Source organism: Mus caroli, unplaced genomic scaffold, assembly GCF_978045245.1.
Source record: "Mus caroli unplaced genomic scaffold, Mus_caroli_1 scaffold_16, whole genome shotgun sequence".
Taxonomy (NCBI): Eukaryota; Metazoa; Chordata; class Mammalia; order Rodentia; family Muridae; genus Mus; species Mus caroli.
The window spans coordinates 2272476-2299860 of record NW_028227271.1 but is presented as its reverse complement, the minus strand read 5'-3'; the positions used below and the strand labels follow the sequence as shown (position 1 = coordinate 2299860).

The 27385-nt window shown below is 49.5% G+C and overlaps 2 protein-coding genes across 2 annotated transcripts; both read right to left on the bottom strand.

Annotated features, from left to right (window-relative positions):
- Positions 1–2739: 2739 nt before the first annotated feature.
- Positions 2740–8210, bottom strand: Krt1 (keratin 1). Its single transcript, XM_085831341.1, has 9 exons — positions 7596–8210; positions 6434–6648; positions 5879–5939; positions 5406–5501; positions 5068–5232; positions 4835–4960; positions 4161–4381; positions 3707–3741; positions 2740–3568 (listed from the first exon to the last, which is right to left on the bottom strand). Exons 1-9 carry the CDS (start codon positions 8208–8210, stop codon positions 3159–3161), a joined length of 1944 nt encoding a protein of 647 aa, XP_085687467.1. The 3' UTR covers positions 2740–3158.
- An 8029-nt stretch (positions 8211–16239) lies between these two features.
- Krt77 (keratin 77) lies at positions 16240–27145 on the bottom strand. The gene is made up of 9 exons (XM_085831342.1): positions 26594–27145; positions 22945–23159; positions 21802–21862; positions 21226–21321; positions 20253–20417; positions 18670–18795; positions 18340–18560; positions 17965–17999; positions 16240–17534 (listed from the first exon to the last, which is right to left on the bottom strand). Exons 1-9 carry the CDS (start codon positions 27143–27145, stop codon positions 17299–17301), a joined length of 1707 nt encoding a protein of 568 aa, XP_085687468.1. The 3' UTR covers positions 16240–17298.
- Between the last annotated feature and the right edge of the window lie 240 nt (positions 27146–27385).

Below are 27385 nucleotides of genomic sequence, written 5' to 3'. Positions count from 1 at the left end.
TTCTTCTTCTTCTTTTCCTCTTCCTCTTCCTCTTCCTCTTCTTGTGCTTCTTCTTCTTCTTCTTCTTCTTCTTCTTCTTCTTCTTCTTCTTCTTCTTCTTCTTCTTCTTCTTCTTCTCTCTCCCTCTCTCTCTTTCCTTTCTCTGTCCCTACTACCCTCTCAACTCCCCTCCCCATGCCCTGAATAAACTCTATTCTATACTATACTGTCATGTGACTGGTCCCTCAGTGATAAGGGATGCCTCATCATGGGCCCGCAGAGGAACCCCCTTCCCCCACACATGACTGCACCTCCATCAATCATACTCCTTCTCTCCATTATCTTTTTATAAAACAGGACACCAAGTTCCCTTTTAATATCACTAACCATTTCTATCTAACAGCCACAGTTACGTTTTATTCTCTTGGTGTCTAGAGCAAATACTCTCTTATCCATTTTACCTAAGAGTTGACTGAGATGCAGGATACCCAAAAAGCATTCACGGATCTCCACACCCTAAGCATGAGTTACCCTTCTTCACCTGAGTGGATTAGACACAGGCGATGTCAATAGGGTCCTTATTCTTCACATTGCTTCAGAACACTTTCTAAACTCACATTATCAGTCCAGGCAGAAACACATCTGACAAAGATATTTCTTCCAGCTGAACACACAGCTTGAGTGACCTCAAAACTCACAGCATGAAAATTTGCAAAAGGGGGTGTCCAAGTCATGCCAAGTTGGGGGAATATATCAGAATTCCAAAGAAAGGAACACTCTGTGCCAGGGTGGCCAGTCTGCAGCGTTTCTTAAGAAGGCATGTATAAAGAGGTGGTTGAAACATCCTGAGGTACACCGCAAGATGAGGGCTGGCCCGCACCAATAAATCAACAAGGAGCGGGTTGAGCTAGCCAGTTTTGTTTGAGAGCATAAGGAATTTGTCTCAGGGCAGGGGCCAGTTGCTACGTGTTTAACAAAAAGGATTAACTTCTCAGGGTTGTCAAGTGCCAATCTAGACAGGTTTACCAGTGTAAGGGAACAGTCGAGGGGCAAACCTGCAGGGAAAGCAAGCCTGTGCCTGGTGGCTAAGCCACAGAGCAGTCAAGGTGCCAGGTGCTCCATAGGACACAGGAAATCTGGAAGAACTGATCCTACAGAAGAACCAACTACACAGGAAACAGGGTATATCCCCTGGTGCTGTTTACACATTACCCCTGCCCATCTGAGCCCTCCTTATTCCTCAGCCCCGCCTGACCCTAGAGATAGATAGGAAGACGCTTTCTAATTAGAAGCTAAGAAAATGGTCCTTAGAGAGCTGACTTTTTCATGGTTTTTGGAACCATCAGGAAGGTGGTAATTTGTTGATTCTTTTAAACAAGAATTTACTGGGCTGCCCAAAGTTCAGCAAGCAATGTTAACAATGGCTGGCACATCACCACCACGACCATCATCACCATCATCACTACCACCACCACCACCACCATCATCATCAAAGGGTACTTAGTGGGTGTTTGCTATAGCTGAGCTATAGTTCATCCACTTACTCAGTCCTCATGAAGATCCCCATGAGGAAGAGGTAATTTCATATCCCCCAAGGCAGAGCTACCGAAACTGAAATCTGTGTCTTGTGCATTTTCCCCCTAACTAGTTAAGACTCCAGCCCGAGCACCTCTGAGTTCAGATGTCCATGCTCCTAGTCGCTCTGTCATGCCCTGGCTACTTCACAAGTTTGGTTTGTGTACCTAGAATATCACATCTTAGATTAGGCAAAGCCTTGGCTGGTGGTCTGAGGGGGTGGGGAAGAGAGAACATTGCCTGTCTGACTCTTATCACCCCTCCTCAGGCCAATGCTTGCATTTTGGCTGCTGTCCCTGCCGACCCTTCGCCGCTGGTTGTTCCACGTGAGTAATGTCTTTTCCAGGAACTGCTTTCCTACCTTCTCAATGCGGAATACCTTCCCAACATGCTCCTTCTAAGAAAGCCTTCTCACGCAAATAGTGATGAAGGTGGATGTGAGATGAGATGTGGAGGAAGGGGGTGCCTCTGCGGGCCCATGCTGAGGCATCCCTTCCCCCTGAGGAACCAGCCACACAACCGGATAGTACAGAATAGAGTTTATTCAGGGCACGGGGAGGGGAGTTAAAGAGGGTAGTAGAGGCAGAGAGAGAGACAGAGAGACAGAGAGGGAGGGAGGGGAGGGAAAAGAGGGGGAGGAGGAGGAGGAGGAGGAGGAGGAGGAGGAGGGAGAAAGGAGAGAGACCTGCCATGAGTACGTGGAGAGAGAGGGAGGAAAGGGATGGGGAGAGAGGGGGGAAGGGGTGAGGGCACAGAGCAGGAGTAGGAAGGCAAGAGCAAGAGTAAGAAAGAGAGGAGGGGGCAAGCAGACCCTTTTGTAGTGAGTCAGACAAACTCCGCTGTTGCCAGGTAACTATGGGGCGGAGCTTAGACATAATGCTAACAAATAGAGCCCTCCAGTAGGACCACTTGTGAGAGAGCTTGTGCTCTGGGGTTCCACCCTTGTTAAAGTGGCCTGATCTGTCCCCCTTCACACTCAAGATCCTGGATCCTGACCACCACCACCACCACCCACCACCCACCCCACCCCACCCCACCCCCACACACACAAGCCTTTTGTTTGTGTAGGCTGTCAGTCACACAAGCCGCCCACTCACCCTCCATGCCATCGTACACAAACGGGCAGAAACAGATTGAGAGTTTCTAATGCAGTTTATTGCAGCAAAACAAAGAAACAGGGTTTAGGGGGTTGGGGTCGTTCAGAGCGCTCCATAAAAGACAAACTCGCAAACACCTTATGTACAAAACCAAAGCAGCTCAGCGTGCTGCAGGATACGGGATGCTAAGGGGCAACCCAGTGCTCTGGGCATGCCAGGCAAGGAAGCCCTAGATCTGAAGTCCTCTTTGAAATGTCATGTTGGTGATGAACTGATGGCAGTTCAGCAGAACATAAAGTGGGATTGTTACCATGGGACTCAGACTGCTACTAATATGAAAACTTCTTTGCAAGCGGAGCAGAAAAGAAAGCGCAGGGAAAATAAGCCTAATCTGTGCAATTAACCATAGCTCTTTTCTCTAACAAGGCTGGTGGGATTGATCTTGGTCTTGCCAGCCATGTTTGGCCTTGATGGAAAGGCAGAGCTAATGGGGTGGTGGCCACCTCTTTATTTGGTCCCTAGGGAGTAACTGGTGGAAACAAACTTCACGGTAGAACTGCCAGAGGACTTAACTCCACCGCCACCGGAGCTGGATCCTCCCCGGCCTCCGCCAGAGGAGCCACCATAGCTGCCTCCGGAGCTGCCACCGCCCCCTCCAGAGCCACCTCTGTGGCCTCCACTGCTGCCGCCCCCGGAGCCACTTCCGTGGCTGCCGCCTCCTGAGCCGCCGCCGTAGCTGCCACCACTGCCTCTGCCTCCAGAACTGCCGCCGTAGCTGCCGCCTCCAGAACTGCCGCCGTAGCTGCCGCCTCCAGAGCCGCCGCCGTAGCTGCCGCCGCCTCCGTATCTGCCGCCGCCGCTGCCGCCGCCTCCTCGGCTACTGCTTCCGCTCATGCTCGTGTGGCTGGTGCTCACCGCTGCAGAGAGCCTCCGTTAGACTCCATCCCACTGTGCTCGCTCGTCCCCAACCCAGCCAGCCTCCATTAGACCCCATCCCACTGCGCTCGCTCGTCCCCCACCCAGCCAAGCACCCTGAGAAATCCTCTTGTACTTACACACGCTCACGTTGGGGGTGCACTCTCCAGACATCCTGGGTGGGGGGAAACAAACCCCTCAGTACCTGCACCCTCGCAGCGCCCCCCTTCTTAAGGGGTATAACCCAGACTTCTCCCCAGCCCACCCAAGTTGGTTTTCTCCAGCCTGAGTCCAAGCAGGGAGAGATCTCCCTAAATTAGACAAGGCTCTTAGAGCTATGTGGCTCAGCTATTAGGTTCTGTCAAGAGATCCAGGCCACCCTCAATAAATTGCTCCGTTTCATATGAAGAGCAATGGGGAGGACAGAACAGAAAAAATAACAGGAGAAGATGAAAGAAAAGGGAAGAAATTAGGACTTGTGAACTTGAAGCCTCACTTCCACCCCATGTTGTGGTGATCTTCCCAAAGCAAGACAAATGACAGTCAGCAAGGAATCCCTAAGAAGTGACCAGGCTGCCAGGACACCTTCCTCACCTGATCTCCTCTCCTTCCAGAAGTTTCTTGTATGTGGCAATCTCCATGTCCAGGGCCAGCTTGGTGTTCATCAGCTCCTGGAAGTCACGCAGCAATCTGGCAAGATCCTCCTTGCATTGCGACATGGCATCCTCTATCTCATTCAGCTTGTTCTGGGCATCTTTGAGTGCTTTCTCACCACGCTGCTCAGCATCATTGATGTTCTGCTGTATTTGGGAGATCTGAGAGACAAAGAATACAGCGCATTACAAGGGCACACAGACCCTCAAGCCACCCGATCTTTCCATTCTGTTAGCCTTGCTACCTCAGTGGACCAGTACACTAAAGCACAGAATCCCTGGGCCTCCAGTCACCTTAGCTACCATCATGACTTCCTTAAAGGACTTGAAAGGTTTTAGTTCCTTCTCCTGGGCCTAACCTGAAGTTCAACTTCAAAATTTCTGACTACCTCTCCTCATCCCTCAGCTCCTAAGGTAATGGGCTAGGAGTTCACTATGACCTCCATCTTTACTATGTCATCTTCTCAAATTTCCCTTACAAGTATCTCTCATGAGAGCTGAATTCTGGAAGCTGCCATAGTCCCCAAAGGGAATGGAGAAGGTAGTTCAGCCTTGGTAAGGATTACGTCCCCCCTAAGGCCCCAGGGTCACCCCATACTTTGTATCTGAGGGTACCTGTTTCTTGCAACCATCAATTTCAGATCGAAGTCTCTGGATCATTCGATTCAGCTCAGAAATCTCCATCTTGGTATTTCTCACAGTGTCTCCATGTTTGCCAGCAGTGACCTGCAGCTCTTCGTACTAAAGGTGACATGTTGTTTCGGTTAGACGTGGATAGAAACCAGGGTGCTCTAGCACACAAACACACCAGCAAGCACAGGAAACAGCTAAGCGTGCAGGTGTTCTACCTTGCTCTGGTAAAAGGTCTCGGCTTCAGCCTTGCTCCTCTGGCAAATGCTATCATACTGGGCCTTGACTTCTGAGATGATGTCATCCAGATCCAAATTGCGGTTGTTGTCCATGGACAGGACAACATTGGTTTCGCTGATTTGAGTTTGCATCTGAGACATTTCCTGCAGGATGCGAGATAGTTCAGTAACTCTTACAGAGTTAAAACAACAACAACTTTGGGCGCTTGGGGGAATGGGGGGCTGGGGGCTGGAGGTTGGAAGGAAGGTTTCCACTCTGCAAAGCAGTGGGGTCAGGACTCGAGGTAGGTAGCCTTGCTTGAAATTCAAGAGTTTACCATTTGGTAGAGTGCGGAGAAGAAGTCAATGTCTTGCTGGAGGGCATCCGCCTTGGCCTGAAGCTCAACTTTGTTCATGTAAGCTGAATCCACATCCTTGAGGAACAAAGGCATCATAAAGACGTGGTTTTTTGAGGACGGGCCTCCTCTCTCTAGCTATGAAGGGTTTTTCCAAGTGGAAATGGAGTTGGGGACCTACTCCTCTTCTGCCCAGTTACACCACAGTTCTTGTTCCCTCTTCATATACCCCGAAGAGCTAGCCTGACTTGCTGAGAACTTGCCTCCCTTCTTGCTTTAGGATGCGTGGAGCAGCCAAGTACTGGGACGAGCATAGGTCCACGGAAATAAAAGAAAACAACCTACCCCAGATGCCCAGCAGGCTTGCTACCTGGTTCTCCACAACATGGCTTCCTTCTGCTATGACCTTTATTTATTATTTCATAGATGAACTCCACCCCACAGGGCTTGCTCACCTTCTTGATGGTCACGAACTCATTCTCTGCGTTGGTCCTCTTGTTGATTTCATCCTCGTACCTGCAGGGAAGTGTAGGTGATTGGGCGATTAAAGCAGACTGAGGCCCGAAACTCAGCATTCTGGAGTAAAGGATCCCCCTGCCTCCCTCTACAAGCAGGATCATCGTGGACACCCCTTACTTCTGCTCACTAAAACCATTCAACTACGACTATGTTCTGAGGAGATGAAGAAGGTTTGTTTGGTTTTTTGGGGTTTTTTTGGGTTTTTTTGGGGGGGTTCGAGACTGGGTTTCTCTGTGTAGCTCTAGCTGTCCTGGAACTCACTCTGGAGACCAGGCTGGCCTCGAACTCAGAAATCCGCCTGCCTCTGCCTCCCGAGTGCTGGGATTAAAGGCGTGCGCCACCACGCCCGGCTTGTTTGGTTATTTTTTAATGCCCAATTGATTTGCCCCTCACTGAGGGAAAGCCATTGCTACATGATAAGTCATATCCTTAGCATATTAGTTTCCAGAAACCATTTAGTTCAATAAACATGCTGGACTAGGCTTTCTTACTTGGTCCTGTACTCTTCCACCAGGTCTTGCATGTTCTTCAGCTCAGAATCCATCCGTGACTGGTCACTCTTCAGCGAGTCCACCTTCCTTCTGAGGATGCTGATATAGTTCTCAAAAAAAGGATCTAAGTTTTGGGTCCGGGTTGTGGTGTCTACCTGCTGCAGCAGCTCCCATTTGGTTTGTAGCACCTGGTTCTGTTGCTCTAGGAAGCGCACCTAGGAACAGAAGACCTGTTACCTCAAGTGCAGGAATGGGGTCTAAAGGCCGCTGAGCGAGACTAGTACAGTACTTTATAATAAAAAGAACTTCAATTCCCATTTGACAGCAAGAGATGTAGGGAGAAGCTGATCAAGGTGGAATCCGTATCAATCCAACATGCTTAATAAAGAAAAGCCCTGGAACGAAGTAACTCTCTAACACCAGTAGCACCAGACACATACAAGTATTGACATGATGCTTTGAAGTAGATTCGCGATGCTGCACAAGTTTGCCTTCCAATTGTTCTTAGGTAGATAGACATTTACATCACAGGGATAGATATGCAGTTCATTGTCGGGAAAATACCAAATTGGGTTTGGAATTTAATGTGGCTAATTTTATATTGACATTATTTTTAAATTAACAGAAAAGCCAAAAGTCGCTCATGGTTTTCTGGAACTGAACCATGGAATGTGCGTATTTTTAAAAATCTCCTTCTGATCCAATACTTGTGGGAAATTACCAGAGGACAGCCATCTCTCTGAGAGCAGAGGATGCTTGGTGCTGACCTACTCCCCTGCTTCCTGCTCCCTCACAGGACATCCTGAGTTACACCTCTTTGTGACCATTGAAACCCTTGTGAGTTTCTTATTTTGCACCCTAGAAAATTCCAGTAGCCCCATTTCTATAATCTTCATTCAACAGATGTGAGCCCGATTCAGTTCAAGAGCTCAGCGATAATGCAGTGGGATGTCAGCCACACTCATCATCAGGCTCCCTTTGTCCAGAAAAGAGCACACTCATCAGTATCACTCCTGAGAAGACTTTTAGCATATGTCCCATTCCACAACATGTCCTTTAGTCATCAAATGCAGACACATAAGGCTAAGCCCCGCCCCTTCCTCTGCTCATTCTCACAGCCTAGGAGCAGATAACCCTCTTCACTCTGAGCAGGTGAACTCACCTTGTCGATGAAGGAGGCAAATTTGTTATTGAGTGTCTTGATCTGCTCTCTCTCCTGAGACTTCACTTTTTGAATCTGAGGGTCGACCTCGACATTGAGGGGTTGCAGAAGGCTCTGGTTGATGGTCACTTCCTGGATGCCACCAGGGGGACAGACAGGCCCCATACTACCAAATCTACCACCACCAAAACCACCTCCACTACCAAAGCCACCACCACCACCAAGACCTCCGCCAAAACCACTCCCTCCAAAGCCACCACCGCCGAAGCTGCCACCCCCAAGGCCACCACCGCCGAAGCTGCCACCCCCAAAGCCACCACCGCCATAGCTGCCACCCCCAAAGCCACCACAGAAGCTGCCACCACCTCCAGCCACACTCTTGGAGATGCTCCTACCACCTCCAAGATTCATAAGACTCTTACTTCCAAAGCCACTACCAGAACTCCCACAGAAGCCTCCTCCTGAAAATCTCCCACCACCACCTCCACCGCTGCGGCGCATAGAGCTGCTGGTGGATCTGCGCTGGAAGCTGACTAGGCCGGCAGAGCCTGAGCTGAAGTTCCTGCCGCCACCGCCACTGCGGCACAGGGACCTGGAGCTACACTGTAGACTCATGATGGCTTAGAGAGAGGTGAGAGCAAAGACAAGAGATGGAAGGAGCTGAGAACTCCTCTGCCTTGAGCCCAGTGCCATGCCCTTATATACTGAGAAGAAATTGGGCTTGGTCCCCAGAGTCAGCCGGAGATGCAAAGCCTGCAAAGGGTTTGGCTCGCCTGCAGCCATACAAGATTTTTACGAGCCTCAACAATACGATAAACACTACACACCTAGCTCCCAGGATGGGCTCTCAGAATTGCTGTGCAGACAAGAATGGCTCGTGTGGTAATCACTTTCTCTATCAGACAGGATCTCTCTTCAGAGTGTCTGTGACTTTGAGAAAGTAGGACCCCCACATTGGCTTCTTGGTGACTCTTGATAGGATTTCGTAACCCCCAGCACTGTCGAGCTGTAATCCCCAGCTCATGGGCTCACATGCCCACACACTCACTAGGTCATTGTCGGCTCCTTGAGTAACAGGTGTGCTCGGTCGAGCTTGAATCCCTAAAGGAGCTCTCATCAATTTCTGAGACTTGTCCCTTCAAACCCCAGGGCTCACCAAATCACATCTCCTGACACAGAGCAAAGGAAAAAATCCAATGTTTTCTAGAATAAGTTTTCAAATGCACCTCGCTGATCGATTAAAGAAGGGGCAGCTGTCACTAAGCAGGATGAAGGGGTGGGTGAGCTAGAAGGACCAAGGGAATGGTGTGTGCTTTCCTGGGCTTCCTGCTTGTTCCTCTTCAAATGAGGAACAGCAGGCATAAGAGGCTAGCCTTTGAAAATAGGTAGCTTGCAAATGCCATTATAAAAAGTACATGGACTGGTGGGGTACGTTGGCACTGGCACCTGTGGCAAAGCGGAGTGGGGTAGTTGAGGCATGACAGGTTCAAACCTCACCTCACACTGGACCATAGAAGAGATAAGTGTGGGTTTGGAAGGGGAAGCAGTTATGAAAATCTGGAAAACCTGACCTGAGAAGCTCGCGGTGTTTCTAAGAGTCGGTGGCGACTATGATGGCAGGGGTCAGGATGCGGGAAGGGGCTAAAGCCAGTCAGGAATTGGTTATGTACCCGAAAGTGTCTTGTAGCTTATATGCTGTAAGTGAATGTTCAAAGAAATTTGAGAACGTTATCAGTCTACCCATTTTTAAATGAGAAAGGTGAGGCATGAGGTCTGAAAAGCTCCCCCACATCTTCATGGGTGGTTAAGTGTCCACCTGGGGTGTGACTGACGGCGCCTAGCTAAGGACAGCGTGTCAGATCCTAACACGTGTTTTGTGTGTTCCCGCGGCCACTGCGTTCACATTCTTCTGTGTGCTTCGGGGAGAACTGGACAGCGTGAGATGCTGTCCTGGTGTGGAAAGCTCTGAGTCCTTGGCTCCTGGCACATGGGAACACTTTGGAAAGATTCCTTCAGATCGCTCTGAGAAGGGGAACCAGAAGATGAGGGAGATTCTGCTTCAGCCCTGATGCTACGCTAGTGTACCCAGCATGTGTCCCGAGTCAGAAGCCTTCCTGAAGAGCAGTACTCGATCAGTACTTACAGACAGTAGAAACTTTAAGACCTGGGAAGACCAGAACCTACACAGATGATCATCGTGGAAGCCTGGCATGCTCCCCACATTCAATGCAAAGAGTGGAAGACACCTTCTGGAGGCACCTGCTCGGAGTTCTGGCTCCAAGCAACCCTGTGAATGTGTGGGAATTTCCCCTGTACAAATAAGCTCTGTAGGATAAGAGGTATTTGTAAAGACCATCCTGGCCCAGTGCCTGTCAGCTCTAAACCAGAGAATTGTGGCAATACTCTGTACCCTATCCATCAAGCTTTCTCTTGTACCAGTGTTTGCCCTTCCCTCCTCCAAGAAGTACCCCAGCCTGCCCTCTGTCCCCCACCCCTCCTGGTTACACAGCACTCTCTCTTCTGGAACTCTGTCCCAGTGCTGACATCCTCAGACTGCTAAACTAACCATCTCTTTAGGGAATGAGTAATCGGGTCTTGAGAACAATGGGGACTCGAGTGGCCTTGGTGTGCTAATGGTGGTTGCCTAATCGCCTTCTAATAGGCAATCAAAATTCTTTTAGTTCAGCACACTCCCTTATGAGACATAATCGACTCCTTCTAGCATTTTGGAGGGGAGTGCATATGTGCATGCATGTGTGTGTGTGTGTGTGTGTGTGTGTATGTTTGTGTATGTTTGTGTGTGTGTGTATGTGTGTGTGTGTGTGTGTGTGCATATGTGTGCCAGCCAATGAGTCCTGCTTCCTTAAGCAGAAAAAACAGAGAACAGGGCAATGGTGTTTACAGCACTGTAGACACATCTTGAGAAGGGGAAAGGCAGGAGCTAGGAGCATTAAGAAGACACAAAATCACTCTCAACTTGTTGATAGCTCCCACAGGACACATACCAAAGCGTGCTTCCCAGCAGAGACCTGAGAACTACACATGTTGTGAACCCAGTAAATGAAGCTGAAAGCTGAGACCTGGAGAGGCTGTGGCTTACTTAACACACTCCAGCTAAGACAAGACATGTGGGACCAGACCCTGGGCTTTCTGCTGACCTTATTTCTATCCTGGAGCAGAGGTACAGAGATAGCAGTGGTACTAAGGACTACTTCCCATCGTGTGGTACTCAGAGGCTGCACAAGCGAGCCTGCCTAACACAGAAGTGAGAACAAGGCTCAGTTCCCAGGGATACTCCAGTTTCTGAATCATGCCCCCGTTCTCTCTCCACAGCTCACTTTCAACTCCACAAGGTAGGAACTGTAGCACTGCTAGTGAGCCACAGTCCCTCCCTAAGATGTCCTAGGATGTGGGATAGTTTAAAACATCTGTGGAACAGAAGGCATAAGCCACATACTTAGAAAACACAGGCATGAATGAAGGGGAGAAGCAGCCCAAACTTCTTTGGTGCCAAGCACTGTCAGGTACTGTATCTCAGGTAGCCGTTGCTGACAGATCCTGGCCCCACTTAAAAAAACAAAAAACAAAACTATCATAGAGGCTGAAATGTGTGCCTTGGGTCACCCAGATAGTAACTAATGAGCCAGGTTTGTCCAACTCTGGTTGGGCACATGCCTCTTGCCCTCAACCAGCCTATGTTACTTGCATCGCCTATACCTTCTCTGCTCAACCCCCCCAGAGGTGACCCTTCCTCCCCATGCTCTGTCCAGATCCACAAGTTCCTCTTCCTGTTCTCTTTGCCCCTCTGCATCTCCAAGTTCCCTTCTTCTCTTTCCAATAAGGCTTTCTCATCTTGGCAACTTGTTCCAAACCCCATCCCACAGACAGGCATTGGGACCACAGAAAAATATCATGTCCTGATTAGTTACTGCTCCAGACTCTGGTTTCAGTCTGTTCTGTGACTGTGATAAGCAACCACTCGGCTTGTCAGGGGTCAGCCCAGACCTCACTTCTGAGGAGGAGGAGGAGGAGGAGGTTTCCTTGATTAACACCATGCTGCTATTCTGTTGGGCTCTTTCCCCTAAACTTGGTTCCTGCCTTAGTGAGAATACACTGCAGCACTGACCCTTCTGCTGGTTTGTCTGTATGTTTGGTCACCAATACTAATCCTCCTTGTCACAGGGGCTTCTCAGCCTCCTAGGTGGGAGGGAGGTGAACCAATGGAGAGATAATCCCAAGAGTACATACTGACAGCATTCCTGAACATCTGCACAGGCCCTTCCCCCACCCCCCACACCGATGCCAAGAGAAGCTTTGGGGCACAGCAGGCAGGGGCGGGCGTGGTGATGTTTTGAGAGCTTTTTGAGGGATGGGGCCCGAGAAAAGAGTTAAGAGTAACATGCAATGACAAGCCACCCAGCCCTGTGGGACTCTGGCAAAGTTGTGGGAGAAGGAAATTTCAGGGGAGTGGGGAAAGCCAAAGCCTGGGAGGAGTACAGGGGAGTCACAGACAATGGGGAGGCGGGGTGAGATGTTGAAAGCTGATAAATGGCTGAGGAGGGGCCACCGAGGCTTTTTAAGGAAAGGTGGGAAGGTGCAGGTGGAGGGACAGATGCACTGAAGGCAGGCAGCAAAGCAAACAGTCCCCCAAGAGTCACTGCTAGGCAGTGTGGGAGCCAGCAGAGGCCAGAGAGGAGGGAACCAAAGAGCTGTGTGTAGGAAAGAGGCTGTGGATGCTGCCTCAGTCTGCACAGGGTAGCAGACATGGAATAGGGGACATCACACTGCCCATTGCACGCTTCTAGCCGTATGACCCTGGGCAGGTTACCAACTCTGAGGCTAACCTTCCTCACTGGTGAAACAGGAGCTAAATCTACCTGCCAAGGAGGCTGCAGGGTGCAGATGATACCTAGAGAGAGGGAACTCTGCCCTCCTTACATTTGGAAGGACCCAAAAGCTGATATGATCACTGGGAAATTTGGGGTACAAGCCCCTTGCTGAAATTCATCAAAATACTAAGAAAGGCGTAAGTTCTTGAGACTCCCCAGGACTTGTAAGGACCATAGGTTTTGTCATAGGAAAGATAAACATCCCTACGTTGCATCCCATAAAAAGGATGCTTGCAGCCAGCCCCTGTGACAGAAGGGAGGCGGGGTTAGATGCAAGGAGCCCTGAGTGAAACCATAGAATGCCTGTTCTGTGGCTTGGAGCCGAGCTCCACACACTCAGCATGCTAGGGCAGCAGACTGGAAGCCAGGCTGCCACAGGAGCCCCCAGTGGCTTTCCAGGCTTAGCACTGGGACTTTTGGAAATGACTGCTCATTCTGGAGAACCTCCCAACAGCCCAAGTTCCCAGCCCAACCCAGCAACAGAGCACTGATCAACTTGAAGACATCCAGTTTCCTGGACTGATCGGAAAGCTGATTAAAACCAGGGCATCGAGTCCAGCAAAGCCATGGGAGCAACAGAGAGCTTGAGGGGAGGGACTGCTGGAGCACCTGGCTCTTTAATTCGAAGATACCTCCTGGGCCAAAGGGCTAGGCATATGACTCCTCCTTAGACCAAGAACTTTCCCAGCCTAGACACGCACATCTCACCCAAGGTCAGATGGAGTTAGAATGTTAGTGAGCCAATGACTGCTCCTCCTGTTCACCGTGTCCCAGATAAAAATCTCTGCAGCTGAGAAGCAGGTGGAAATAAATTTAGATTTCTATTGTGACCCGCCCTGCCACAGCCTCCCAAGGGGGAGGAGCAGCTGGCAAAGCTCCCCTAGGATCTACACTACCTCCAGCCAGCCTGTATCTGATGGTTGATAGACGATAGGCCAGCTACCTGCCTTATGAGAAACCACTAATTCAGCCTTTTGGAAATATCCCATCAAGCCCCCACTGAGGTCTCCCAGGTCCTCTCAAGGGACAGTGGGAACCAAATAAGATAATGCAAGCTAGGTGTTTTATAGCATTCATAGAGCTGCTTTTGTTTACCCCACTGGGACGACCTGGATGTGAGGGTGGTTGGCCCTGATGAGACTGCAGTACCAGTCTCTATATTCAAGCTCTAAGGAGCTTTCTATAGCCCAGAACATAAACATCTAGACTCTGACAGTCCTTTCTTGATTGCCTCTTCTCCCTCTCCCCATATTTCCTACGCCCCTGTCCTGACGCGTCTCTTTGCCCAAAACCTTAGAACTGGGGTATTGGGTTCCCTCCTTTTGGTTCATGGTTTCCACTCCTCTCTGACTAAGATAGTCCAGTCTTTTGAGGTTAGAAGAGGCAGGGCTCTGTTCCCTGGGACAATCCTGCCCAGAGGGAGGATGGTAAAGATGACCCATGACTGGCCCTGTCCTGATGCTTTTTCCCAAAGTCACCCTGCATTCCCTTGGAGCATCTTACACACGTGACTGATCCCAGTCCATGCCCTCTAGTGCTGCCAAATAACTCAGGTTTATTTTACGATTCTCTACCTGGTTTAGCCTTCCCTGGCGTCTGACCTTCTTCTTCCCATTAAACTTACATACAGAGTTGACTTTGTATGTTTGCTTGCTTTCCCCTGGCTCTCCCACATGCACACTTTGGGCAGCAGAGATGTGGAATGCTCCCATGTGCACATCCCAAACATCCCTGTGACTCCCCTCATCCTGGTGCCAAGCAGTCAGTCAACGTTGCTTACAACCTGAAAACTCCCCCAAGGGGCCTCTCTCATCACAGTCAACAGATGGTGTCTCTCACTGGAACTAAATCTGCTGTAGTTCCCACCTGTCCAACTGGGTCATCAGCTGGGGCCAAGCCTTCTTGCCTAGGCAGGCTCTTCAGATCTCTGCAGGTGGCAAACCCAACTCCCTCCTCCCCAGGCTTCTCCTCAGATCCTCCAGCCTTTCCTTTCGCAGCCAGGCCTCTGCCGCTACTGTCCTGGTCGCTGATCATTGAACGGAGTTCTCTCTGTTACTAATCTTAGCATTCAGAGCCCCCAGAGTGGTCTCATAACAGAAGGGCCTGAACAACTCCTCTTCCTGAGTCTTCTCTTCCTGGTTCCCACAGTCGTCACCACACCCTGTTGACTAATGTGTTCTCACCAACAGCTAAACAATGTCAATCATTTTTACGCTCACTGCTGTCTACCCTCCTCTCCCTTGGCTACTGCCTGGGCTCTTGGCTTTTTATTTTAAATACAGAACCCTGCTTCCATATCCTCTCCCTCTTTTTCCATTAGGACAATCTCTCTACTCACATCTCCCTCCATTAGCCTTCTTCCAACAGGCCTGCTGCCAAGATAGAATGCCAGGTATGCTAGGGAATACATTTTACCAAGATAGGTTGTGGTCAAAACCGAATGCATCTCATATCTAAATTCTGTCTATATCCCTTCATTGAATGAAATCTTATGATATACCCGCAGACCGACTGAAATTCCACATAGGATGCAGTTATCGAGTGGTTGACTCCATTTTAAAAGTTTCTGCATCTTGTTGATCTTAAAGCATCTATTAAACCCACTCTGGCCCTTGAATGTGCCTTGGTTCCCTTGCCCCCTGGTTTAGTTCCTCTTCTTATCTTTTAGTCTCCTGTCCAGAGAGCTCTACCTGGCTCTCTGCCCACATCTGCCCCTAATTTAACCCCAAGCTCCGGGCCACTTTCCAGTCTCCAGTAGCCATCTTTACCCTCTGATGACCCCTGGGGTAGTTCCATCATTCCAGTCTGCTTGGGTCCTCAGGGGTCTGGTTTATGCCATCAAGCTGGAGGACCCAGAGAGACACACATTCTGCTTTCTCTTCCCTCTAAACCTTCTTTCCCTCATAAGGTGTCATCTGTGTCTCAGCAGCTCAAGATTCAGAAGTCTATCCAGTCTACATGGCACCTCAGTGCCTGTGCCACTACCTGCTGCACAATAATTCACTCCAGTTTGATTGCATCCCATAATAAGCCTCCATAGGAGCTACACAAATATCCTGCTGAACAACTGTGCAGCTTGGCTTTTGAAGGATGAGCAACTTTACAGACTAGTAAGGGTGAGAGTTTGAGGGGAAGGGGCTTTCCAAGATGGTGCACTGCTTATAAAATAAAAAATAATAAATGCAATGACCCTTGGGGGCCAATGATACCACCACAGGGGTGTGCCTCCATTCATTACAAGCATGAGAACCTGAGTTTTCTCCCAGAATTTAAAGGCCTGGCATAGTAACACACACTTGCAATCTTAGCACCAGGTCAGGCAAAGAAGGGTGGGTGCATGGAGCTCACTGGTCAGGCAACCAACTATTCGTGATACAAGTCAATAAGAGAACCTGTCATCCTTCACACACACACACACACACACACACGCGCGCCAAAAAGAGAAAAGAAAAAAGAAGGCAAAATATAGATGACACCCAAAGACTGACAGCTAATGTCCTCTGTCTCCATAGGCATGTGCACACAACTGCATATATACCCCCATACATGTGCTCCTGTGCACATATATACCCATACCCATGGGGGAAGAAAAACAATAAGCCTTAACTTTTCAAATCAGAATTAATTTCAAAGAACTGACAAAATAATAACTCATCTTCTGACCACTCAATATATGGAGATCACAGAGAAATTTATTGTAGGGGAAAAAAGAAAAAAAAAAAAAAAACAGAACTGCCAAGCCCTTCAGAGTTCAGCTTCCAACCAGGAAATGAGGTCACAAGCATTACCCAGCAGCCCCTGCAGAGAAGCTCTCCCGGACAGAATTATCGGCTCAGCGGTTGTAGGGACTAGGCAAGCAAGTCAAGGGGTCTCCAGAACAAGAAGCAAAGGCACATTCCCTCTCTCGTGACTCTTCATTGGCTGGAACTTTCCTCTTCCTGCCCCCTCAGCACAGCTCAAGTATTTCTGATAGAACTGTAAATTAAACTTTAAATTAGGAGACAAAGTCTGACAGGGTGCTTCGGAATCAGAGAGCAGAAGGGATGAACTGAGAACTTGAGTTGTTTGCATTTCCAGATTTGCATAAGGCTGGATCAGGTTTGCAACCCAAGTCAGCAACTCTCATTCCCCAGGCCCAGACATTCGCAAGGAGCGGCGCTGCCCCACAGGTGCCCGGCCCAGCGTTTGAGCACTTCTCAGCAGGGAATGGGCAGCTCTAAATGCAGGGGGGTTGCTGGAAGGGGATGGGACTGAAACAGAACTTGATTAACCACCCTATCCTATCCACACCCACTGCTAAGGACAGTCTTCCTTAAGTCTCCATATCAACTGTTTTAACCAGTGAATGACACAAGTCAGCACAGGCTTGTCCCCCGCACAGGTACTCAGTCAGAACAACAAACCTACCCTTGCTGTCATGGTGAACGAGCTTGAGCCTACAGAACAAAGGGTCCCGAAGGCTCTTGGCTCAGATGTCCCCATCACTAAGCAAGCTTGCCTTGCAATAGGGATTTCGGTAGGCCGCCACGGTGAGTTAGTATTTACTGAACTGCCCAGTTTAGGAATAGGGACCTGGGACTGAGGCTCATAGTGAAGTTGTTCACCGAGTTCTTTTTCTTAGTTGCTGGGCAAAGCCCATGAGGATCAGGACAGTGACAAGACCAGCAGGAAGGTGCGTATGTGAGCATGTGTCTGTCTGTCTCTTTCTCTCCTAGAGTCACCTGGAAACTTGTTGAGACCCATTGGGAAAAGATAGGTGAGGGAGCCCGGGAGGGATTGGGGGAGAAGGCTGTAGAAGTGCAACTGCTTGGCCGCTACTCCACCACGTGCCTACGCGAGCTGTGGGTGGAGGTCTGCAGGATCTGAGTGCGGGAGGAGCCGCCGCCGCTGCCGTATTTAGTGGCGCTTCTGCTGCTCGAGACGTAACTACTGCCGCCGCCGCTGCGGGAGCCAGTTCCTCCGCCGCCACCACCGCCTCCGCGGGAGCTGCCGCTGTAACCTCCTGAGCCGCCGCCGCCGCCGCCAATGGTCACCTGGCTACTCTGCACCGCTGTACCAGAGAAGGACAGATACAGAATGGCCAGGAGAACGCGGCAGGGGGACCCAGCAGCACCAGCCTTGAGAGCCTGCAGCTGGGATCAATGGTGCCCTCCTCTTTGCAAACAGAGGCATTGAAAGTCAACTGCACACTTCTGAAGGATTGTAGGCAGTCATTTAAGTAAAGTGTGCCACCCCTGTTTAGAGACAGTTCCTCTGTGCTCAGTTCTTACTGAGTACATATCCTAACAATCTCTGGCTGGTGTTGTCAAGTATCTCAAGCAAGGAAAGTGGTCACTTTGGTGGTTTTTTTTTTTTTCGGATGAGACTAGAAAACAAAAGCAACTGGGCCCAGCCCACCTTCTGCCCAGCACCAACCAGCCTCCTTCCCCACCCCGTACCTGTCCCCCACCTCCCCCCACCACCACCAGGCTGCTACTTACAGATGCTCACTTGACTCTGCAGCGCCCCCGACATCCTGTGAAATCAAAGCATGCCCATCAATCATAGGAGCAGAGAGGCTGGTGGAAGGGTAGAGCCCAGGTATCCCCCAACACTGACACTGCAGCCCTTGGAGCATCTGTGGGTCACACATGGCTGCACCCAGCTCTGGCTAGGGTAGAAACACCATGCTTGGGAGAAGGGGGCTGGTAGCAATGATTTCTTCCCTACCCTTGTAACCTATACATCCTAACTTGAATATTCCCACTCATCTTGGACAATCTTCCAGGGAACACATGGAAAAACCTCTCCAGTCTCATTACTCCATGGGTACATCCATAACTTTGGCCCATGGAACCTGGCTGCTATACACCCACCTGCTCTCCTCGCCCTCCAAAAGCTGGCGGTAGGTGGCGATCTCGACGTCCAAGGACAGCTTGGCACCCAGCATTGCTTGGTAGTCTCTCAGCAGCTTGGCCAGGTCCTCCTTAGTCTGCTGGAGGGCCTCTTCCAATTCTTGCAGCTTCTGCTTGGCGTTCTGGAGAGCCCTTTCTCCTCTCTCCTCCGCATCAGAAATCAATCCGTGCATCCCTTCGACCTAGATCCAAGCCGGGTTGGGGAGCACAGAGGTGTTGAGCTCCTGGAATCTGACCTGGGCCTTATGGGAGGTGGCGTGCCTGGTGAGCCCACCCTGAGTCCTGTCCTACCTGCTTCTTGGCATTGGCGATCTCTGCCCGCAGCCTCTGGATGTTACGGTTGAGCTCTGAGATCTCCATCTTGCTATTCTTCAGGTCGTCTCCGTGTTTCCCAGCTGTAATCTGCAGCTCCTGGTACTGTGGGTCAGAGGCACCACCATGGTCATTATCTGCAATTCACTAGGCTCTCCCAGAGAAAGATCTGGGCTGCTCTCTCTTGGAGTAAGCCCACCTAGAGTTGTGATCACACACACTCACACTAACACCAAATCTCCCTCAGCTGAGCAGCAAAAAGAGACAGTACACACACACACACACACACAAACACAATACATACACATGCACAAACACACACAGTACATACACACATGCATGTACATACCTGAATACACAGTACACACACGTGCACAATATATACACACGCATGCACAGTACATATCCCTGTGCACACATACACACACAATACATACACATGCACACACACAGTACATACACCCAAGCACAGTACATGCCCCCCACACACACACCCACACCCACACAACACTATAGCATGTCTCCCTCCTCTATCATGCCCACCAGTCTATGGGCAGGCTCCTATCCCACTGAGACAAACCTGTTTCTTTGTGCTCTTTACCACTGTTTTCAGGCACCTAAGCCTTCACGCAGCCTATGCCCACACAGGGCTACCTCTCTCTTTCCTGCCCACCATATTCCTTGAACCTTTTCTAGAATGATTCTCCTAGCAGACAGGAGCTACTGGTCTCAGAAGCCCTCAGAACACCCATGTTCATTTCTTTCTTTCCTATACTAGTATTGCTTTATCAACCAGACTATATACCCAGGGCATCCTCAAGAAGAGTTGACAAGAATATGGGCATTCTGACAAAGCTCTCCTTCCCCAGTCTCCTGACAAAATCTACAGCAGCCCAGAGCATGTTTTCAGACTGTGGGCCAGAGGGACCATGATATTGGAATTGCCTTTAAAATCCACAAAGCAGATCACCACATCCTAGTTACTCAGAACTTAGTAACTGGGGGCTTCAAGTTTTGTTCCTTCAACTAGAGTCTTAACCGTTCAGAAACATGAATTTATACCCACGAGGCTATCGAAACTATGCCCAGCATCATAGTGACATGTGTATTCACCCAGTCAAGTTCTCATGGTGCTAGGAATGTTGTGAAATATTTGGAGTCACAGAGAGTGACTCTAAGATTTCTAAGTGATACATTAAAAAGTAGAAAACTTTTTTTAAAAAATGTGCTATAATAAAAATAAAAGTGACAAAGGTTGTAGGGGTTAAGAACCTGTTTGCAAATCGCACACCTGGGTTTAGTGAGTGTTTTCAGGACAGCTGCTTATTACAAGGCTTAGGAAAAATTAGGTGGCCTGGCACCCGTGAGTTCTCCAGAACAATTAACTAAAAACGAGCAAACAAACAAAACAGGCAGGAACTCTCCTATCATATTCAGTGTCAAGGAGAGAAAGATAATTTCTGAAGTCTTTGTCATAGACATGACAGACTTTAAGGTCAGGAGGCAGTAGCAGTTTGAGGACTGTGTTTATTTGGGGGTGCAAACTCGAAACCCAAGCTCACCTTGGTCTGGTACAGGGCCTCAGCCTCGTCTTTGCTCTTCTGTGCAATTATTTCATACTGGGCTCGTACGGCATCGATGATGCTGTCCAGGTCCAGGGAGCGGTTATTGTCCATTGACAAGATGACATTGGTATCACTGACGCTGGTTTGTATCTGGGACAGCTCCTGTGAGACACAGAAAAGAGTTCACCCCTTCCACCCTTCTCCCTCTAGGATGTCTGGGGAAGCCAGAAATCTGGCCTAGAAAGGCCTCTTCCTGTTCCCTTAAATTGTTCTGTGCTATGAAACATAAAGGGAAGGGCTAAGTGTGTTTTGACTAAAGGTAAGGATTGAAGGCACCTAGGCAGGAGGAAGGAGTCCAGGACCTCATCAAGCTTCTCTTGTACAAACTTCCCAGCCTTGCTGTGGCTTCAATACCTTTTTGATACAGGCCCTTGACAGACACAGTCAGCTGTCCCTGGTTTCCATAAGGGTTCTCAGAAACAGTGGAAGGGTATCCAGTTTGGAGCCACTTGATTACCAGGTTAGCTCATGCATTCTTCTGTTGAATGGGCGTCCCCATAAGGTAGGTGGAGCTTCTGATACAGCACTCAGGTCAGAGCATGAGCCCCCATGTTGGACACAAGTGACAGGTTGGGGTGGGGCGTTCTCTGTCCTGCTCCCCTTCAGTTTTTCCTTACCACAAATCCCTTCTCCTGCCTTCTCTGGGGTTCTCCCAGAGTCCTGTGAACTTCCCACAGTGTGTGAAGACCTGTTACTCTCATGTCCCAGGGGGCCTGAGAGCATGAAACAGGGAACTACTCTACCCTCGCCCATCTCAAATGCTCACATCTCCGCTGGCTCCACCAGAACCACTGATGTTGAGGGAACGACCCAACTGAGGGAGAAGGCTGGTGAGATGAGCCTTCTCCAGTTTGCACTCTTATGGAATGTGGGAAAGGAAAAAGGGGTTTCTCCTCGGGATTCCACTTACCGTATCAAATAGATATTTCAGGAAGTTGATCTCCCCATACAGTGTGTCCACTTTGGACTGCAAGTCTGATTTGCCCATGAAAGCAGCATCCACATCCTGTGTAGCAAAGGTGTTTGGTTTCATCACCTAGGCATTGCTGGCCACCAGCTTCCCGGCTGCCCCCAGGCCAGTGGCAAAAGCCACTTCCTGGCTAAAAATGTCATCACTCAAGTCAGACCTGGAAACTGACTTTCCTAGCCAGAAGGAGGCACAACAACACCTCCACACCTCGGATCAGTGATCAGCAATCAGCGATCAGCAACAACAAACTCCCTAGATCCCTCCCCAGTCCCAAGGCTATATATACATAACTAACTTTTGAAAGCTGCCCGTTAACTTAATTTCCATTTCCAAAGCCTAGAGGACTCCTAGAGCCACTGTTGTATGGGCCTGACTTTCTTGTGTGTCAGGGCCCTGCAACTGGACAGAGCACACTCCATTTTAGTGCAAGAGTTCACCCTGTCCCTAGCACAGAGCACCCCAGGGGTTTTCTCCTGCCCAGTCCTGAGTTCCCAGAGGATCCCTCTTTTCTTTTACCTTCTTCAGAACAACAAAGTCATTCTCTGCATTGGTCCGCTTGTTGATTTCATCCTCATACCTGTGATGGAGACAAGAAGCAGGCTGCAAGGGCTGACCTTGGCACCTGAGATTCAGCCTCCCAGCAGAAAGCCCAGACCCTCCCAAGTCTCTGCTGTCCTGAACTGACCCTCACCCACACCCCCGCACCCTGCTCACAGCACTGCTGCCCCCTGCCAGGGCCTGGTGCTCTGGCAGATAAATGGCTAGAGCCAAAACTCCCAAAACTCCCCAAAACTCCTAACCCACAGGACGAGGACCTGACAGGGAAGCTCAGAGGCACGCACACAGAACGTCCCCCAGACGTTTCTATTGATTCTGATGTTGTGACTTTATAAATGCTTTCCTCGAGCTTTTTCCATCCAGACCATAAAATAACAGCCATCTCAACTTAATCTTTTAAAAGAAAAGTATTTCATCCACAGTTTTGTCTCTCAATTTTGTTTCACAGTTTTGTCTCCAATGTTTTATTTTTCCCTGTAGACTCACACACACATGATCCTCTGGTGGCCCAACACAGTGAGCACATCAAGGTGACAAAAAAAAAAATCCTTGAGCTGGGAGACTGTGGAAGAGGTCACTGGGGCACCTACAGTCACTCACGGACAGCTAGTCTGAAACTCAACTGTGATCCCTACTGTGACTGCCCGTAATAAGCGCCAATACTAAGAACTATTAGGTATTGTTTCTCAGAGTGTGGTTCCCCAGTGCACTAGCACAACCATCACACGTTTGAGATACATATGTACTGGCTGCATCCCAGACCTGCTGGATCAGAACCACTGGCGCGAGGCGCAGAGGCTGATGCAACAGGATGCATCTAAAATTTAAGAACCACAGATCTACTCCTCGGAGCACTCAGTAAGGAGGGCACACTCTGGGCAAAGAGGTGAACGTGTGGTAGGGCTCACTCATCTCCTGCCCCTCCTGCTCCCTATAACCAACACCTAACTGTCTCTGCTATCCTGCACGGGACTGCCGTATGTAAAACAGTGTCCCCCTGCACTTACACAATGCAGAGCCCCCCTGCTGCCAGTCATACCAGCAGCAGAAGGACCCTGACAGCCTTCTCCTTGACCCTTTTGCCCCGCCCTGGCTCCTCACTTGTTCTTGTAGTCCTCCACGACATCCTGCATGTTCCTGATCTCCGTGTTCTGGCGCGACTGCTCGGTGGTCAGAGCATCCACCTGCCTCTGCAGCTGACTGATGAACTCCTCGAAGACTGGCTCCAGGCTGCTGGTCCGGGTGGAGGTGTTCACCTGCTGCAGCAGCTCCCATTTTGTCTGTAGCACCTGGTTCTGCTGCTCCAGGAACCGCACCTAAAGAACACCCCAAGCGCAGAACAGCTCTCTCCATGGGAAGAGAGATCGGTGGCTTTACAGCACACTCAAACCTCGGAAATTCAACATGGGCCTTCTCGCCGTCAAGGGAGGCAATGTGGTTCATTAGGTCACTTCCAGCCAGTCTCGTCCAGCTATATACCCCTTTATATAACAGACTTCTCACCCCACACTTAATTTATCCATGCCAACGTGAGCAAACACCACTCCTTTCGTCTTTATTATGGTAACGTAGAACATGGCTGAGAACAAGACGCAGAAGGTCTTGGGATATTCTTAGGTAGGTGCCCCCAGCATCCAGTACCATCTTTGCCGCCTGCCACTATGGTTTTTGAGACAGCAACCTCATTTAAAAGCTATCATAACCCAGCCAGAAGTTTTGAAATACATGCCTTTGCTTTTTAAAATCCTGCAATGCATTTAAATGCCCCAAGTAAGAGATTTGGGCTGACAGATATTTGAAAAATGCCCCAAATTTGCTATTTCCTTTGCTTGCCAAGGACAGAGTGACCAGAGGGATCCAGGTACTTACACCAAGTGCACATGTGGTATGTGCTCCGTGTCACCAAACCCAGCTTTCACTTTTCCTCAGCCAGTTGCCCACGGATAGACCTTCCTCTCCCATGCAGTAACAGAGAGGGCTGGGCTGTAGTGTACTTCCCTCAGGTTCATGAAATTGTGTGCACACAGACATACACAAGTGTGTGCACACACACACACACACACACACACACAGTCTCACATTCATATACATATACATCATATATATGTACATATGTGTATCACATATACCTCCATATACATGCACAAATATTCACTTCCACGCAGACATCCATATTATCACACTTACTTATACACCAATGCATGTGTATGCACTCATAATATATATTTATATACATCCATTCATATATACACATCAACAGCAAGGAGAGAGAGAGAGAGAGAGAGAGAGCTCTCCAAAGTCCAGCACCCTTCTCCGGGAGCTATGAAAGGAACGGGAAACCCTCCCTCTGCTTTGTGGGGTCTGAGCAGCACTTGGCATGCACTCCTATGATGAGCACTGTATAGCACGCAGAATTCCCAGGCCCCTGAGACTTCGCCTGTCTAGGGAGCCAGCCCTGCCAAGTCCCTTTAGATTCTGACTCTAATGAGAAGAATGTAATCGGGGAGCTTCTTTCTCAGGCCTATCTTTGCTGGCTTTATCACATCGAGGGGTTGAGCAACCAGCCCTCACAGTAGACTTATCAGCACAGCTTGTAACACCCCCACAAAAAATTCCTGCCGCTATCTCTCTTCCTTCTGTGGCGTCACTCCCAGGGAGTGGGAAAATCAGTTCTGCATTCCATGACAGCAGTATGTTTGGTGACAGTGGCTTTCACGCCTTCTCAGATTGCAGCTTTTACTCCAAATGAGACACCACTCCAGGGAGGATTTCTCAAGGAGAGGACGCTGACCTTTGAAAGGATGGCTATTGAGAATAGCCCAAGCTGTACCAAAGGAGAAGCAGAAACTAGGGTGAGAAATTATAGCAACGAAAGTTTGCTTTCTTCCAAACTGGAGGCCTGAAGACTGATTGTCCTCGCAGGGCCTGCTTTGAAGAAAGAATATGAAACCACTAATCCCTGTACCATGCTCTAAAATGTAATAGGCTTCTGTCCTGGTCAGGAGCCTTGATCAAATGAAAATCCCAGGTTAATTTCCAAAAAGAAGTCTGTGGGACTTTGCCAGTTTTCCCTGCTCCTTCCTTGACCAACCTTAGCCTCCTGATAGAATCTCCCTCACGGATAAGTCCTTACTCCCGGCGAACCTTCCAGCCCCTGCCGTGGTGACCAAATGTTTCTCATTCTCGGTGATCAGAAGTAGACACAAGCACATGGCTCTGTTGGACTCCCTTGGAGCTGTCCATGACCCTCCCTCTATGTCCTCTTCTTCCTGCTCATAAACCGCTCCATCTCTAACACTTGCCCTGATATCAGGCAGTGGCCATTGTGCCTTCCTCTGCATGTAACAAAGGGAAGGTTTTGACCATAGCTGTCAGTTGACCTCCTTCTCAGAGACCTGAAGATGAGGAAAACTTCATGTGAATTAGGGTAAAGGGCTTCAAGGTGGCCCTTTGTTGGCCTTGGAGAGGGTGGTAAAAAGGCAAAGTCAGACAGAACACCTCATTATACATTACTGACTTTAGTTCCCAGAGAGATCTGCCATCAACACACTCACCTGATGCCCACCAACAGCTTCCTAGCTGCTGTCACTGCCCATCTCTAGCCGTACCCACCACATCCCTTCTTCTCTGTCATTTTCCCAGAATTTTTGACATTTGAAATTCCCTGAAGTGAGTCACACTTTTCATGCCTCCTCACTGCGTGGACATTTTCTGCCTAACAGCCGTTTGGCTCTTCTATCTTCAAGACCCAGGTAAGACCTGTGGTGTCCCAGCAAAGCACTCCTAGTATCCAGCAGGCACAACTCAGGCACCTTTGAGCTACCCAACGAGTACCACATACTAATGCATCTCCCATAAACTGTCATCATTCTCTGCCATTCCATTTTGGAGCTTCTTGAGAGCATAACTTGTGTCCCGGTAGTCCTTATAGCTTTTATGTACAGTGGCATAGAGTAGACCTAATAAAATACTTGTGGATTGAATGGGAGTGGAACAATTGGGCAGGAAGATTGATAGATAGGTGAATGGGTGGGTTACTACTATGAATGGATGGATGGACAGATGGATGGATGATGGATGGGTGGATGATGGATGGATTGATTGATGGATGGTGGATGGATGGATGGATGGATGGATGGATGGATGGATGGATAGATGGTGACTGGAAAGATGGATTGATGTATCACCATCCATCATGATGGATGAATTAATGGATGGATAGTGGATCATGGGTGAATGATGGGTGAACAGTGGATGGATGGATGGATGGATGGATGGATGGATGGATGGATGGATGGATGGACAGATGGACAGACGGATGGTGGGTGGTATGTTTGAGTCATGGTTGGGTGAATGGATGCATAGGTGTGTGTGGATGGTGGGTAGAAAGATGGATGTGGGGAGTACAGGTGATTGAGTGGGTGCCGAGGTACACAGATGAGTGGAACATGGGTAACGATGAATGCGAGTAAGATGCATGCCATGTGCTTCTGTTGGGTATCGCCAGGACCCTTATCTGCTTTCCTACTAACAGTGCACACACACACCCGACCCCCAAAAGCCTGTGTTAAATGCTTATGTTACAGTTCGGGTGAAAGCCTAGGTTAACCACTTTCTGAGTTCCCAGCACATGCACAAGAAAAAGTGGCTGCCATCAAATTAAAGAGAACAGTGGTTGCTAGTAGCTACATTCTGGCAGAGTGTGAGGCAGTCTTGGCCGTTTGACTCTCCCTGCCCATAAGGTACTCACCTTGTCAATGAAGGAGGCAAACTTGTTGTTGAGGATCTTGATCTGTTCCCGCTCCTGGGTCTTGACCCTCTGAATTTCAGGATCCACCTCCAGATGAAGGGGCTCCAGGAGACTCTGGTTAATAGTCACCTCATGGATGCCCCCAGGAGGATAAGAAGGACCGAAGCCCCCAGGTCCAAATCCAGCACCCCCAAAACCACCTCCAAATCTGCCACCTCCGCCATAGCCACCACCAAAGCCACCTCCACCAAAGCCTCTTCCTCCTCCAATTCCTCCTCCGATTCCTCCTCCAAATCCTCCTCCTGGCCCTCTACTCTGGCAGAAACCACTGGCACTTCGTCCCACTAGGTTCCCAAAGATGCTTTTACTACCACCCAGACTGTAGAGACTCCTGGAACTGAACCCACCACCATAATCACCTCCACACCTCCTCGACTGACTCACAGACACCAGAGCCTGTCTCCCACCTCCAAAGCCTGATGAAGACCTGGAGCTATAGGCCCTCCTGCTCCTCGAGCTAAATGCAGACTGAGAACTAAACTGGCGGCTCATGGTTGCTAGGGCAACCAGAAGCACTGGTAGCAAGGACTCAGCTGAAAGCAGGCAAAGAGCAGGGACTGAGGGAGCTGCGACTCTCTTGGAAAGGATCTGGCTCAGTCCCTATATATACACACACACCTGCTGGGCTGGGTACTTTCCGAACCCTGGGAGGGGAGTATTTTCCTGCCAGTAGCATCTGCTTACAAACCTCATACCTATGTGTTGCTGAAATGGCATTGCAGACAAACTCCC